Genomic DNA, 14,656 nt, shown 5'->3' on the forward strand with positions numbered 1-14,656 from the left:
TCAGAGATAAATTCATTTTAGTAGCAGAGCCCTGCCAAGCAGGGTCTTCTGCCTCCTTAGTAGTGAGTACCTATGAAGAAATCCCAGTAGCAGGAACAGTGTGAGGAGAAATGTCAAGTAGGTCCCAGGTCTTTGCTGTAGCGGTTTTATGCTTTTCTCTTTGCAGCTGCATTTCCAGTTTTGTAATGGAAAATATAACTCCTTTCCTTGCTAAAATAACCCTCTGTTTTAATCAGTGAACTTACATAAAACTGGTGGCTAGTGAGCATGCTTGTTCTAAAACAGCAAACTGAAACTTTGCAAACAACCCCTAAACCTCAGCTGTTTCTGTAGCACAAAGAAGCAAAAACTTTGGCTTTTGATAGACAGAGGCACTTCAGGGCAAGAGCATTTGTGCCTTCTCCCAGACCACCAACAGTGATGCTCTCCTGCATTCACAGAGGGGAGCTCTGGGACAAGGTGAAAGGAGGCAAAAATATGTTTACAAGGTGTAACTAGCAAGCACAGGTCCGATTGCAGTTTCCCTCAAAGGTGAGTGCTTCTAAATGGACATCTGCAGCAGATCTGGGGCCTCTTTTGGATGTCCTGGTAAATTTAAGATCATTATTGCTGATTTGTGTCGCAGAAGCTTCTCACCCATGGTCCAGTGAATATCACACAGTAGGTTATGAGTCAGTTAGTATCACAATTCTGCCTTGTAGCTGGTGATAGAAGGTGCAGTCAGACTCAACGAAGTGGGAAAACCTGTGAAAATACAGAAAAAAGGTAAAATCTCTGGTAGAAATGGTGAAATTTGCCATAGCAAAGGAGACCAAAGCCCTGATGCTCACACCTAGCCAGGCTTCCAGCATGCTTGGTGCTGTGTGCAACAGCATCCTTGGAAAGGAGACTCGCTTGGTCTGAGATGCTCTTGAGCCCCCTTGGCTGTCTACCTACCCCTCATCAGCAGAAACCATTTGGTCCAAGACCTCAAGGAGCACCTTGGACAGACTAACTTGGGCCTCTGAGCTATGCATAAAACACAGGCAGGTGGGTGACAGTGTGTCCCTAAGCCTGTGGGTAGACCCATACCTCATGCAATGGGGAAAACAGTGCAGCAGATGCCATGTACTTATTCTCTTGCATTTTTCCCTATCACAAAGCAGCTCACAGAAGCCTTGCTCCTGTAGACCAAGGATGGGCCAGGGCAGCTCAAGCTGGAGGAAATTCCAGCTCCAGCATTTCAGGACTGGGATCCCTGCATTCTCATGCACATCTCCTTGTTCTTTTCCTTTGAGAGCCACATGCTTAGGGTCATCCACATGTAGTCTTCATCCCTCCTCCCACTGAGACAAATCCCTGGATGTAGATATGTGCATGGCCTTAACATGAAAGCAACACCTGTTGCCTGCAAACCGACATCTCCCAGTCTGCGATCCTAAGGAGCCCTTTCTTACATCTTAGAAAGACCACAAGCAACCACCCAGTTTCTAAGAAGCATCAGCTTTTCTCCAGCCAAGGGAAGACACAAGCAGCAGCTTACATGGAGCAGAGACCCATCAGCTGGAGGAAGACAATCTAAGGAAGCAACCCAAACCCTCTTCTTGCAGAGCAGAGTTACCCAGAATATGTCATGGCTATGCCTTGAGAAAGCAAATACCCACACAGCAGCAGTTAATTTGCTTCTCTTCCCTGCAGAAAAATGGTCTCTGTTCATCAGGCTACCGTGCAAGGATGGGGTGCATCTTGCCTTCTTCTCTGGTCCCCCAGTGGAGGTCATTCCATGCTCTGTGCGATGCTGAAACCCTAAGGAAGGATTGCAGGGGTCTGGGGCAAAAGGAGGGTTTCCCCAGCCTCTGCTTTTCTCTGCACATGGGTGCTGCTGCTGGATGGTCCCCAAAGGGCTTGGGAAAGTTTGCTACAATTGGTAAAATTCTTTGAGGCTGGAAAGCACCAGAAATGGGCAGATCCCATGGGGCAACTCTTGGTTATGTCCATGCAAACTGAGGGTGTTTTGCAGGGTCCATTTCTCCCTTTTTCATCTACTTTTTCCTTATTGTCTTGGGACTGACAGATCCTGCACAGGATTTGGGGCCGGAGCCATCATGCCCAGGGTAGTGGACAGCCCTCGAGAGGTCGGCCTGGCTGGAAGGTCAGGGGGGGGCGGATGGCCTTGGCTAATAGCATTAGTCTTCTTCAGTGGCCCTGGACAAGCCCAGGGGATGGAGGATGTAAGAGGCTTTTGCCGAGGATTTGCCCAGTGTGAGAGCTGGGATGGAGGCAGGGAGGCAAGGAGGAGCACTTGCCTTGGTTTCATCAGTAAATGCATGGTCTGGGTTTGGATGGTCACCCTTCCAAGCTTCGTGCCTCAGTTTCCCCACCTGTGGTTGGAAGCTGGCTCTGTCCCAGGGCTGTCTGGTTGCAAATATAGAGGTTTGAGAACTTCATGGGGAAGCCTTTAGGAAAATGCAGTCTTCATCATGAGATGGAGCTGAAAATGCTTATTTTTTGAGAAGCACAACAGGAGATTAACATGATGCTTCCTAAAAGAATATGGAAGTCTCCCACCTTTCAATAAGGGGAAACTGTTTTTTTCCCTATTATATTTAACCAATTGCCCATGTCTCATTCCCCCACACCCTTCTTAATGAAGGAAGCAAACATAATTGAGTAAAAAACTAAAACCACCTTTTTTTTTCTTTTTTTTTTTCTTTTCTGTGTGCCAATTCTTGTTTTGGAAAAACCTTGCAATTGGATTAAAAGTGGAGCTGGTTAACTGTCTATTACTAATTCTCTAGTGCTCATTCAGCACAGGGACCAAAGTTCTTTAGCCATACAGTTAATTTTTAGGTGCTCTAATTTTAGACTGTAGCTAGGCAGCTATACCTGACTTGCTGCCAACAGCCAAAATCTGGCTTGGCTCAGTGACTTGCATAAACCTTCCTATCTGTCTGGTGGGGAAAGGGAGGGTGAGGCTTTTTTTTTTTTAAATTTATTTATATGTTTTATTTTGGTTTTAATGCCCTCCAGCACAAAGCTCACAGTGAAGGCTCTCTTGCAGTTTTGGCCTGAACTTTGCTTCCACTTGTGAAAAAAGAGGTGTAAGTGCAGCTTAAAAGAGAAGAAATGGCTACATTTCAGAATCTCTGTAATGTTAAATAACTCTTAACTCCATGAACAAAAAAGCAAGTGCTATGAAAATAACTGATTCCACCATTAACCAGTGAGTTGCAGAAGACATACTCTTTGCCCCAGTACTGCCAAAAATAGTGGCTGTATCTATACTGAATATGAGATGGGTGTTTGCAGTGTTGGTGCTCCTACCCCAGGCTGCACCTAATATATGGTGAGCCATCAGACAGGATACAGGACCAGCATCCTGCAGGGAGACAGAACAACTGTGGGATGCCCATTGGGTCTGACCCTCTGCTGTTCCCTTCCTTGCACCTGTGGGCTGCTCTTCAGTCAGATTTGCTTTTAACACAGTCTGGATGAATGCAGGCTTTGCCACACCAGCTGAATGCTTGTTCTTCCTCAGTTTCTTTCCTGGGGATGTCCAGATGGAAAAGGCCCAGGGATGTGTTGATGCATGCCCGAGGTGCCCACACTACATGCAGAAATCCCCCTGGAGAAAAGGCTTTGCAAGGCTCTGCCTTGCAAACATCCCCTTCCTAAGCAAATTCTTTGAAGGACAAACCTGATAAATAGCTGCGAGATAACAGCATGACACCAAGGTCTGTGGAGGGGAGGGTGTAAAGCACAACTTGGCTGAAAATCAAGCTGTGGGTAGGGGCTGGGACAAGTCTTTGGCCACATGAAGTGTATCTAGACCCAGATGCAAAGGCCAACCACTGCAATGACCATGGTAGTGCTCAGATGTCTGCAGGTATCTCAGTATGGGCTCTGCTGAGCAATCCTGGGGAGGGAGGCATTGCTCCTTGCTCACTCAGCTCTTTCTGGCTCTGTACCCTGGCAAAATATGAGCCGGTGTCACTGGACCATGCAGATGGCCTTGCCCAGAGTGACTTTATTCATCTGTTACTCATTGTCCTGTTATGCTCCAGTGAGGAAGCATATGATCCGTGGTTGTCATTCGTGCAAGGAGGGATGGGCCATGAAGTTTGTTGACGGGTTCAGAGATACCCTGCCTGACACTTATTCTGCATGTCTGCAAGTGGCTGGCTCCTGCCCATATGGGAAAGATTTCTCTGGGGATGGAGCATTGGAGAGGACCAGTCTGGGCTCCTAAAATCATAATACCTAACTCAAAAGCATGGACAGAAAATAGAACCCAGGCACTGCTGTTCACTCGGGGTGACAAAACATTTCCCCTGCCCACATTAATGAACAGGATCTGCAGGATCCCACCAGAAGCCACAGCCAGGAAGCAGGAAAGCCCCAGTTTTGAAGCTGATGAGGTGAAGGACCAAGCGTGAAATTCCTACCACTACCTAATTCTGTGATGCTTCTCCAGGACACAACAGCTTAGTTCCCCAGCAAGCTTGTGCCTCAGTTTCCCTCTCCATACCCAGGGCTTACACACCTTTTGGGTTTATTTGCGACTCTGTAGAGAAGCAGGTGACGTGTGGGGAAGTGGGAACACACATCTCCCTTAGCTCAAAATTCAGGTCTATCACTCGGGCGATGTATGAACCAACAGCACACTTCCATAAACATGACCTGGACTGCGAACTCTTCCCACTGAGGCAGGAAAAACGATGGAGGGAGAGGTTTACCCTCCCATGACTTTCTGCTGCCTCTGTACAAAATGCTAAAAATACCCTTCAGGAGGTGATGAATGGACCTTCGTCAAAGCAGATGCAGGTGACTGAGAACATTTCGCCAGCATTGCTCTTTACGAGTGCCTCCCAAGTGGCACCTTCAGGCTCAGGTTACATTTTGGGCTCATGTGAGCAGTTCCTGGGCTCCCATGGCTGAATTAACTGGCAAAGGAGGAGGACACAAGGCCTTGGAGGGAGAGCGGAAAGCACCGTAGGCAATGCGCAACGCAGAGTAAGCACGACCAAAGTCACATTTATGGCAGGTAGAAAAATAACCGCTGCAGGAGTGAGAAAGGGTCTTGTCACTGTTTTGCCTGCATGGCAATTTGACAAAGCAAACCTTGCTGGCTGGCTGGCTGGGGTTCAAACTCCCTGTTAAATCCCAGATCTTATCGTCTGGTTTGTCATTTACATTACTGATGATAAGACTTCCATCCTTCCTGGCGAGGGGATGATTACGGCTCAGAGGAAGATGCAGGGATGAAAGCAGAAGCCTTATGGAGGTCCCTATGGTCTGGTGAGAGGTCTTTGGTGGGCCACAACTTGGCAGCACAGACTTTATGTGCTTGCAATGTTCTCCTGCTCAACACAAGGTTTTCCCTCTCCATGAGGATGCTCCTCATGCACCACGAGTGGGCTGCAATGAGAGCAGACCTTATTTTCAGCCTGAATTCATCGCACTGCATCAGAAGAAATACATGGTGAGCTGGACCTGATCATGGTACCCAAGCTATGGTCTCTACCACCGAGATAGACCCATCATGTTCTTAGTGGGCTCAGGAGAATCTGGGGAGAAAAGGGTCTTTTCAGATGCTGTTGTTGCAGTCTCTGTAGAGGTGCCTGGATTAACGGACAAACCTGGCAGCTATAAACCCTCTCTGTTGAAGACTTGTATCAGTCCTGGAAACAAAAATCTACTAAAAATAATACTCCCTGGAAAGAGGAAACTTTAAAAATCCATAAACAGAAGGTTAACCACAGGCAGGGAAATGACTTTACATTTTTAAGTCTGAAGACAGATAAGCCTGACTTTGAGTGCATATGTCCTGACATGCCAAATACAGGCAGTTTCATACATGCATCCAGACACCTGGCCTCTGGGTGAAGACACTGAACACTAATGCTTTGAAAATAGGACATTTTCTGCTGCTAAATAACCATGTAGGAACAAAGCTATAGAGCTGTACACCAATGGCTGACTCAAAGTACTGCAAACCCGCCCCATGCCTCACAAACAGTTCTCAAGTTCCTGAACAGAAGCGAGAAGGGAAAAAGAAGTGTGTTCTCAAAAGCTTGATTTGATAGGCATCGCCCTAAAAATTCATTATGTGCACTAAAAAAAAACAAAACAAACTGTGACTGCTTAAGGGTTCGTTGCTGCTTTGCTGTGAGATTCAGTTGCTGCTAAAAAATAGAAATAAAGGACAGGACTCTAAAACTATTGTGAATTGTTTTTGGCTGTAGAGAGCAGGAAGACTGGGTCCTGACCATGTTACTTTGTCCACAACCAATGTTTTTCAGGCTCAGGTGAAGTAATTGTAGTGTATTTGAAAGTATGTTATTGTTCAAGAACAACCGTGCCAGACAGGTGGGTTAATAACAGACGGGGTCGTGTAACTCCTGTGTCAATGTAAGCACCCAGCAAAACAAACTGGGCATTTCCAAAACCATCCATCAAACTAGCACAGCCGTGTGTGGCTTCTCGATGGCAAAAAGTATCCTTTTTGTGGATAACTATTTTGTGGATATCTATTATTGGGGATTTTCTATTATTCTATTAATAGATTATTATATTAATAATAAGTATTCTATTAATAGATTATTATGTTAATATTATATTAATAGATTATTCTATTAATAATATTTATTAATAAGTATTCTAGTATTTCTGATTTTCAGTGAGCTGAACAGGGGAGGGGGAAACAGAAAGTTGCAGGACAAGTACTGGTGAAACAAGTGAGATGGGAGGTGGGTGGCAGCCAGTTCCCTGCCGCTGCTCAGGTTCTGTGAAGGCAGAGGCTGTCCTGGGGCTCAGTCGTGTTGTCACAGATCTGGGCTCGGTTTTCCTTCCTCCCAGGAAATGTGGTGTCACAATTTGCACCTGCAAGTCATGTGTTCAAGCTGCTGTTCAGCCTGGGGCTACGGTGGTTGTGTCTTTACTCCTGCAAGTTGTAACACTCCATTAAGCATGGAGGTGTTTGTGGGTTTTTGTTTGGGATTTTTTTTTAATAATTTATTTTATCAATGCAACCTTCCAGGCTGGGATCCCACTGCAGCATACGCAGCAAGAAGATGATCAGGATTCAGAGAATTTGGACCCAAAATGTACGACAAGGTGGGTCTAGGTCAACAGAAAGATGATGGATCTGGAGAGATGATGGTCCCAGCACTTTCATATTTTTCTGTCTACCTGTCTATGCTGTCACAACCTGGCAGTACAATTTTTTGCAGGTTTTTATCCCGGTTATGATAAGAAAAGCTACCTTAGTCCTTATTTCACTTGTGGATAACTCGAAATCAACAAGGGACATGGGCAGGCAGGAGACCATTCCCCTTTCACTCAGCAGTATTGTAGTGGTGATTTATTTCTGTTCTGGGCTCCCTTTTGGAGATCTTATCCAAGAGTTGTTGGGCAAGACCCTTTCTTCAGACAGGCTCTTGCAATTTTCCATTTTTATACACATTTCAACAAGCCACTACAACTGTTGGAAGACGGCCCTGTGGCCAAATGGGGAGTGAACAAGTCCTGGTGCCAGTTTGACTCAAAAGGATGGGTACGGGAATGCTTCAGGGGGCTGAGAAGAAAAATAAATCACTCTTTCACCTCTGAATCTCAGATTTAAGGTCTCCACAGCTGAAAATACCACTTTTTTGTGAAACACACTGATAGACACATCTCTCTGGGCCAAAAAGTACATATTGCAGAGGCATCCCCAGGAGCAACAGGAAAATGCTGCTGGCTCAGCAAGGCTCGAATCTGCTCCTGCCCTAAAACCCAGTCAAAAATTGAAGCATTTTTGGGGGCATTTCGGTGGGGATCGCTACCTGTCTGCATATGGGGAGCTCTACATGCTCTTTGCTTCCAATGGGCTTTTCCTTGTGCGATGTCAAAGTTCTTCTCAAAAGCAGATCCTTTTTGTTTTCTCCAAATTACAGAAGATAAAATTAGATTAGAATATGAAAAAATATTAGGAAAGGGTGTCGAGGCCTGATCCTTTGTCCAGGGATGTAGCAAAATCCCCCCTTTTAACAACTGGGCCAGCCATGACTCTGTTGCAAAGAATCTGGTTTAATGCCATGGGAGCTGGGACAGACCAATCTGTCCCCATCTGTAAAAATGTATAGAAATCTCTTGGCAAGTGCAGCTATGTTAAAACCTTGATATATACCTAAATAACACCTTGTTTCTTATGGATCATTTGAGTAGATCCTTAAACATCTCGTTAGGAGAAGAAAATGAGGCTTAGTTAGAGGTTTGGGCATACCTGCAAACTGTCTTAATGAAAATGAAACTTAATGAAACCATTAAAGCGTCTGTTAATAAAATTTCTACAATTTTCTCTTTTCTACCTTCCTCCCAGATCCCACCGGGGAAGCTACAATCAGCAGAGTGTGGGGTGGGAGAGTATTTGAGGAAGGAGGAAGCCACAGCGTCTTAAAGCACCCACTGCTAGTGGGGGCCTGGGGGGGATGCGCCCCCGCCCCTGCAATAGGGAGAAAGTAAACAGGGAGGGAAACACCTTGCAGAGGGTGTGGGGGTGCCCCCCCAGCCCCAGCCCACGCAGCTAGCGGCACCGCGGACGGCCAGCGCGCCCCCGCCCCCCGGGCTGCGGGACCCAGGCGCCCTGCGCGGCCCGCCCCCCGCCCCCGCCCCCCGCCCCGGGCTATATAGGGGTGTGCGGCCGGGGCTGCTCCCGCTCACCGGTTGCGCCGGGTTTCGGAGCCGGGTGCTGTTTTCCATCCCATGGCCCTGGCCGAGACCTGAGCACCGCTCCGCAATGAAGACCATCATCGCTGCCTACTCCGGGGTGCTGCGAGGTACCGGGGTGGGGGTGGGTGCTGGTGCCGGGAGGATGCTGCGCTGGGGGAGCAGCATCTCGGCGGTACAAGGTGCAGGCGGGGGGGGGGGGGGGCGCGAAAGCGCCGCCGCGTTCTGTGCCCCTTCCCCCTGCCTGCAGGGGTGGGTGTTTAAGAGGAGGAAGGGGCGGGGGGGGGAAGCGATGTGCAATGGCGGGGAGGCCGGTTGTAGCTTCCCTGAGGGGTGAGGATTATAGCTCTGCGCAGATTTTGCTTTTTAGCGAGCTGAAAAAAAAAATTAAGATAATTTAGCGAGCTAACCCTCCGGTCGGGCTGCTTTCCTGAAGCTGTTGCAGAAGGCTCTGGCTTGTCTAAGTGCCCTTGCACCCTGGCGAAGTGTGGGTGGTTGCTCTTGGCTTAAAAAGGAGCTTCCTTCCCCCCCCCCCCCCCCCCGCTTTCTTTGCGACGGTAGGAAGGAAAGCGTAGTAGTTTTATCAGCATCACATGCCCGGTAAAATTCAGTGTTGCAGCCTTGTTCTGTAATTTTGTATACCCCCCGCTTGCATCAACAGAGGAGGAAAAGAAAAAGCATTGCAATTTGCTGTTGCTTTATAATGGGGAGTTGAAGATTCAGTGTGAAAGCAAGGTTGTATGTTATGAAGTACAGTCAGGTTTGCTCCCGCAGCTCTCCGTGCTGGTAAGTAATCACCTCGCGGAGAGGAGCGGGTTGGGTGCCAGTGGCTGACAGCCCATCATGGGCTGACACTGAACGCCTCTTCCTGCAGGCTGAAATGTGTAGGTTAAAGACGTGGGAGAGACAATATGGGAAATCCCAAAGTGTGCGCTCCCTTGCCCGCTTGTAAAAGCAGCTCTAGGGATCTCACAAGAATAAACTCAACAAGTCTAAATATTTAGCTTGCTAGAGCCTTGTGCGCCTCCTGCGAAGGTGCTTGGCAAGAGATGTGTCAGGGCTTGCAAGAAGTGCAGGCTTTGCAGGAAAACACACTTGGACAACGATTTACCCTGTGCCTTCTGGAGTGTCCTTGAGTGATCGAGCTGTGTTGCGAAACACTTTCTGCCCTGAAAAAGCAAACTGCTAATTCCTTCAGGGATGAAGCACCTGTGAAATGGCTTCTTGATTAAGCAAATCATTAGCAGAGCTAAGAGGACCTGAACCTGGTGAATTAACCCCTCAGCTCTTGCTTTTGCACTGTGTCCTGTCCCGTCCTATGTACAGAGCTGCTCATCTCCATCAGAAAGATGTGGCACCTGCTGGTATTAGAGGTGGGGCTGTAGGATCAGTTGTGAACTGACCAGCAAAAAGACCTGTATATGTTCCCCATGTTCAGAATAGGTCCTTAAAGTAACTTAGCTTGCCTATACAACTAGCAGAAGATAAGTGATGTTTTGAGTTGAGAGAGGTAACTTGAATTGACAGCATGTGAACTGTTAAACTGGGAGCTAACTGCAAGCCAAGTACAGAGGATAAATCATTCAGGAGACTTATAAAATATGTAGGGCTGACCCAAGACCTCACTGGCCACCTTGTTGGCACTGGCATGTTAATGATGGATCTAGGACACGTGCATAATTCAAAATGGAGTGTGGTTTAGGGACAGTGATTGGCCTCATCTCTAGATAATCCTGCTTAGTGATGGAAAGCTGTCTTAACTCTCCTCAGGTCAATTTTCCTCTGAGGTCCCTCGTGGGGGTCCTGCAGTGATATTTGTGCTTCCTTACTAACTTCATAATGTGCTTCTGCCTGGGGAAATGGGAGATGTTGCCTTGGCAATGCAACCCATTGTCAGTACTGTAGCCTGCCATGGGCAACAAAGCACAGGACCAGCTTCAAAGCCTACCTGTTCATAGCAAAGCCAGGTGCCTGCCAGAGGAGCTGAGATTCAGGCTGGGCTTTGGTGGTATCGTGGGAGCCTGCAGGTCAAAGATGGACAGAGGTGATGTGGTACAGCAGTTCATGCATGGGACCTCATGTGCTGCTTGATTATGTTAGATAACTTCCCTCACTACACAGGACATCTAGAACAAACCCACTAGACTTTTTTTTCCCTACCTCCTGAACATCTTTTTGCAAAGTATCTTGTCTGTGCAAAGGACTAAGATTTGTGGAGTGAGAGTCTCAATGGCTCATACTGTCCTTCAGTCTTCTTGCTTGCCTGGCATCTGGCTTTGTCCCAGTGCTTGTGAATTTGACTGAAAGTCTGATTCTAATTAAAAAAGAAAAAAAAAGGTTTGGGCACCTGCCCCTCTATCAACCCCTGTGTGTATGCAGGGGAACTTTCTCGGACACCAACCCAGTATTTCAAAAGTCAGAGCAGACCTTGGACCAGTGTGTAGGGTTGGATGATGCTTCAAGACACTTTGGGTAGTAGGAGTTGTCACCTCTTCACCTTGACCTGACTCACTTTGGCCATAGGGTCTCCAGGCATTCTTGTATTTAGTAGAGCAGCAAGGAGGTGCCTCCCTTCTCCTGAGAAAGGCTGTTAGTGTGGCCAGAGCATTTAAGGGCTATCCTTTGCTGAAGTATCTTTTCTGATCTTGTTTCATCTTACAGAAGTTTGGGGTGAGGAAGATTATTTTGCTTAACTTTACCTTGAAGTTTGCCAAACCTCACATGCAACATAAGGCTGACTTCACTTTGGCTTTGTGAGGGAACCTGGGGGCTCCTGTTTTGGGAGTACAGCATTGCTGTGAGCTGTGTTGTGGTGGTTCCTCTTGACAAAACTACCCGGGAGGTCTGGATTTGCTCATGACTGAGCCCTTCTTCCAGAGCTCCTACATGCCTCTCCTGGACTCTGATGAGATATAGTAAGATAGTTCTCTTTCTCTTGTCTAGAGCTATTAAGTCTTGCTGATTTAAATCTAAACATTTTGGCTGGTCTAGGGCAGCTGGGTCTACACTCATGGTTACATCACTTTAACCTGCGTCACAGGTTACGGCTGTGACTGTTGAGACTGAGGGCCGAGTTCAGTGCTGTGAGTAAATGCAGATCTAACATGAGATAAATGTCATGACAAATTTGTTTATTTGCTATGCAGAATCCCAGCTCTTTCCTAAAGTGGCTGAAATAAATGTTGTCATATGTCCCTGTTAACTATGTTGTTGACCTCCAGTTGTAGGCATTATTACTGCAGATAATGTGGAGTTATTGAGTAGTCTCATGGGACATCAGCAAACTGCTGTACAGCTGTGTACAGGGCAGGATAACTATACCCCACACTGGTAATTTGTTATTCTCTAAAAAATGAACCACTATCTAGTACCACTGACAGCAAAGCTGGAAGCAGAGAGAGCTTCTGCACTGCAGCTGGGGCATCTGAATAAACCCAAGACACAACAGCTTGTGTTGCTCGAGGGGTTTTACAGATGTCTCATTTGATGTAGCAGCTTTCTGTGCAGACTCCTGCTCTTGCATGGGAGGCTGGATCCTTACAAGTATCCTGGTATCGGTCTGTTTATCTAATCTAGCCTTGTTACACTTCCCATGTCAGCTTCACTGCTGGGTATGTAGCTCAAAATGCCCATTTGCACCTTACGCTTCAAAGGATCTGATTTGGTTTTCCTCTAAATAAGCTGTGTGATGCAGTATAATTCTTGGCCAAGAATTAACATGCTAATTGTCTTGAAAAAGTTGCAGATGAAGCTTGACTCTCACAAGCTTTCAGTGTATTTTTAACAATCTGTAATGCTTACTTCCTCTCAGCTAATTTATTTGGCCGCTTCTTAATTAAAGTGCGGTTGATTGGGTTTTCTGGTGCCCAAGTGTGAAGTCCTGTTTACTTCCACTCCTGGGACCTTTGGTTCTGCCTCCCTGCCTAGATAAACCATGCTAGAACACCATGATTTTTCAGATGAAGTGCACCAGATGCTGCCCCTAGCTGAGTCTGAGTTGCAGGCATGAGTCAGATGCTTCATCAAACCTTTCGTTGATGCCAGGATCTCCTTGGTAGCATCTCCTGCATTTGGTGGTTGCTGGAATTAAATGATAAAAGTGTAGTAAGACCATCACCAGTTGAGAGACAGCTGGCTAACATCACTGAGCTTCCTTGGAAGGCTGCAGATGACTGCTTTTACTGGGCAGCAGTGAGGTCTCCTGGAGGAGTCACTACTCTGGCCATCTTGACAAGTAGCATCCTTGAGAGCTATGTGTGGCTTAGTGCAGGGAGTATCCCATGAATATTCCAGAGCATGAGCTGCAGTGTGAGTTGAGGGGTTCAGGACCTCATCTGAGACTAGGAAAGCTCTTGCTAAGACCTCTACTGTGTGGATGTTGGGCTGTCCATTTCTGGAATGGGTGCTTTGGAAAACATTCCAAGGGCTGCACTGGGTGGCCAGTGCAGGATAAGTGACTGACTTCAGCAGTAGAAGGTAGAGGTGCTCCAGGATTCAAAATACTTCCTTGGGAAAATACTAATATGAATGGATACCAAAGGCTGGGGTATACAGTATCCTTCTGCCTCAAAGATAATCGTAGATATGTCTAATGTGCCTTGTTAAACTTTGTTATTAGGCTAATATATTTCCTGAAACTTAAAGAAATTGCTTTTCCTATGCTTAATTCTCCTTTGGGTTTTTAATATGTAAAGGATGCTTGGTGTGGGCCCACAGGTGAGCGCTTCAAAGAAGGGTTTTCTTCAAAGAACTGAACCCAGGTATCAGTTTTGAGTTATTCTGCTGTGGCTGAGCCCCCCAAAACCAGATTTCTGATGACTTGTCAAAGCTCTTCTGCCCTGTGTCACCAGTAACCAGCTTGACTCTCCAGAGTGTGGAAGGTCTTCCCAAAAAAAGCTTCCTGGCTACCTACAGCTGAAGGAAAAAGGAGGCAAGGCTTGCATGGGGGGTTGAATACACAGTGTTAAGACTGATGTGATGAACAGCAAGGTCAGAAATGGCTGGAAAGAGCTGTCTCAGCACTAAAGACAGTAATTGCCCAGCCTGCAGTTCATGCACTGGGTCCATCTGGAGTGTGCAGGTTGTTGGTGCAAAGCTAGACCATGCACTGGCACTTGCCAGGGGCCACGTCTGCCTATTCCCCCAGCCCTTTCCAATGCCACTGGACTTACTTCATGCCCTTAACTGGGAATTAAATACTAGTATTATTCTGCCCATGGTCACTGCAGGCTTTTCTGGTGCTGGGAATGTTGATCTGTGAAGGATGTTTTTGCTTTCAGGAAATAACTGACCCGGGACACCACTTGTCCAAGGGCAGGTGGTCAGCTGCCTGTTCGGAGCTGTCTGCCAAACCCATGCCTTCCCTCTGTCTGCAAGAGTTGAATGTTGCCACAAAAAGCTTAATGTGGTTTGGGAAACAAGCTGATAGGTTGATTTGTGCTACTCGATACTGGTCTATTTACAGGCTTAGCAATGCCTACAACTTGTTAAAGCATCTAGAAAATGCTGAAGTACAGATCCCTTTCTGGAGGGGTAGGCAGTTGTTCTCTTTGGGGGAAGAGGATAGGGATTTAGCTGATCTAAGGCTGGAGTGTTGAATTCATCAATCCAAAGATGTTTTGGTAATGTAAGTGCATGTGCTGGAAGGATAAATTACATGGGGCTGGGCTTTTATTATGGATCACAAATAGTCTCTAAGACTTTCGGCTTATTTTTGAGGACATGAGATATGGCCAGTGACATCACTACTGCTAAAGGCTCCCTTTAAAGTATCTAGCAGTCCTTGGACCGCATGAGGTCTGTCCATGTGTAATTTTGTAAGCCAGGTTTTTGGGATGGCATGTTCCTGGAGCTGCAGTAGAGGCTGCCTCTAGGCTGTGGCCCTTTGGCAGGAAGGACAGATTTCTCTTACCCTTGGACAGGTGATTTCTGACTTTGTAAAGAAAAAGTTATCACTCACTCCAGATCT

At 46.8% G+C, this 14,656-nt stretch overlaps 1 protein-coding gene and 1 long non-coding RNA gene across 3 annotated transcripts in view; one reads left to right on the forward strand and one right to left on the reverse strand.

Moving 5' to 3' along the window:
• Window positions 1-8,805, reverse strand: LOC130144784 (uncharacterized). The gene is made up of 2 exons (XR_008820242.1): window positions 8,683-8,805; window positions 1-744 (listed from the first exon to the last, which is right to left on the reverse strand). It is a non-coding gene; the product is annotated as an uncharacterized LOC130144784 (long non-coding RNA).
• The window catches only part of DGAT2 (diacylglycerol O-acyltransferase 2), a 24,126-nt gene continuing 18,131 nt past the window's right edge, over window positions 8,662-14,656 (forward strand). Inside the window, exon 1 of one of the 2 annotated variants that reach the window (XM_056328930.1) lies at window positions 8,662-8,798. Coding sequence is in view for 1 of the 2 variants with exons in the window: in XM_056328929.1 (XP_056184904.1) it covers window positions 8,759-8,798 (40 nt within the window). In the remaining variant the exon portion in view is untranslated. The remainder of the gene's footprint in view (window positions 8,799-14,656) is intronic. The other variant, XM_056328929.1, reaches the window with a different exon arrangement.

Source organism: Falco biarmicus, chromosome 2 (genome assembly GCF_023638135.1).
Source record: "Falco biarmicus isolate bFalBia1 chromosome 2, bFalBia1.pri, whole genome shotgun sequence".
Lineage (NCBI taxonomy): Eukaryota > Metazoa > Chordata > Aves > Falconiformes > Falconidae > Falco > Falco biarmicus.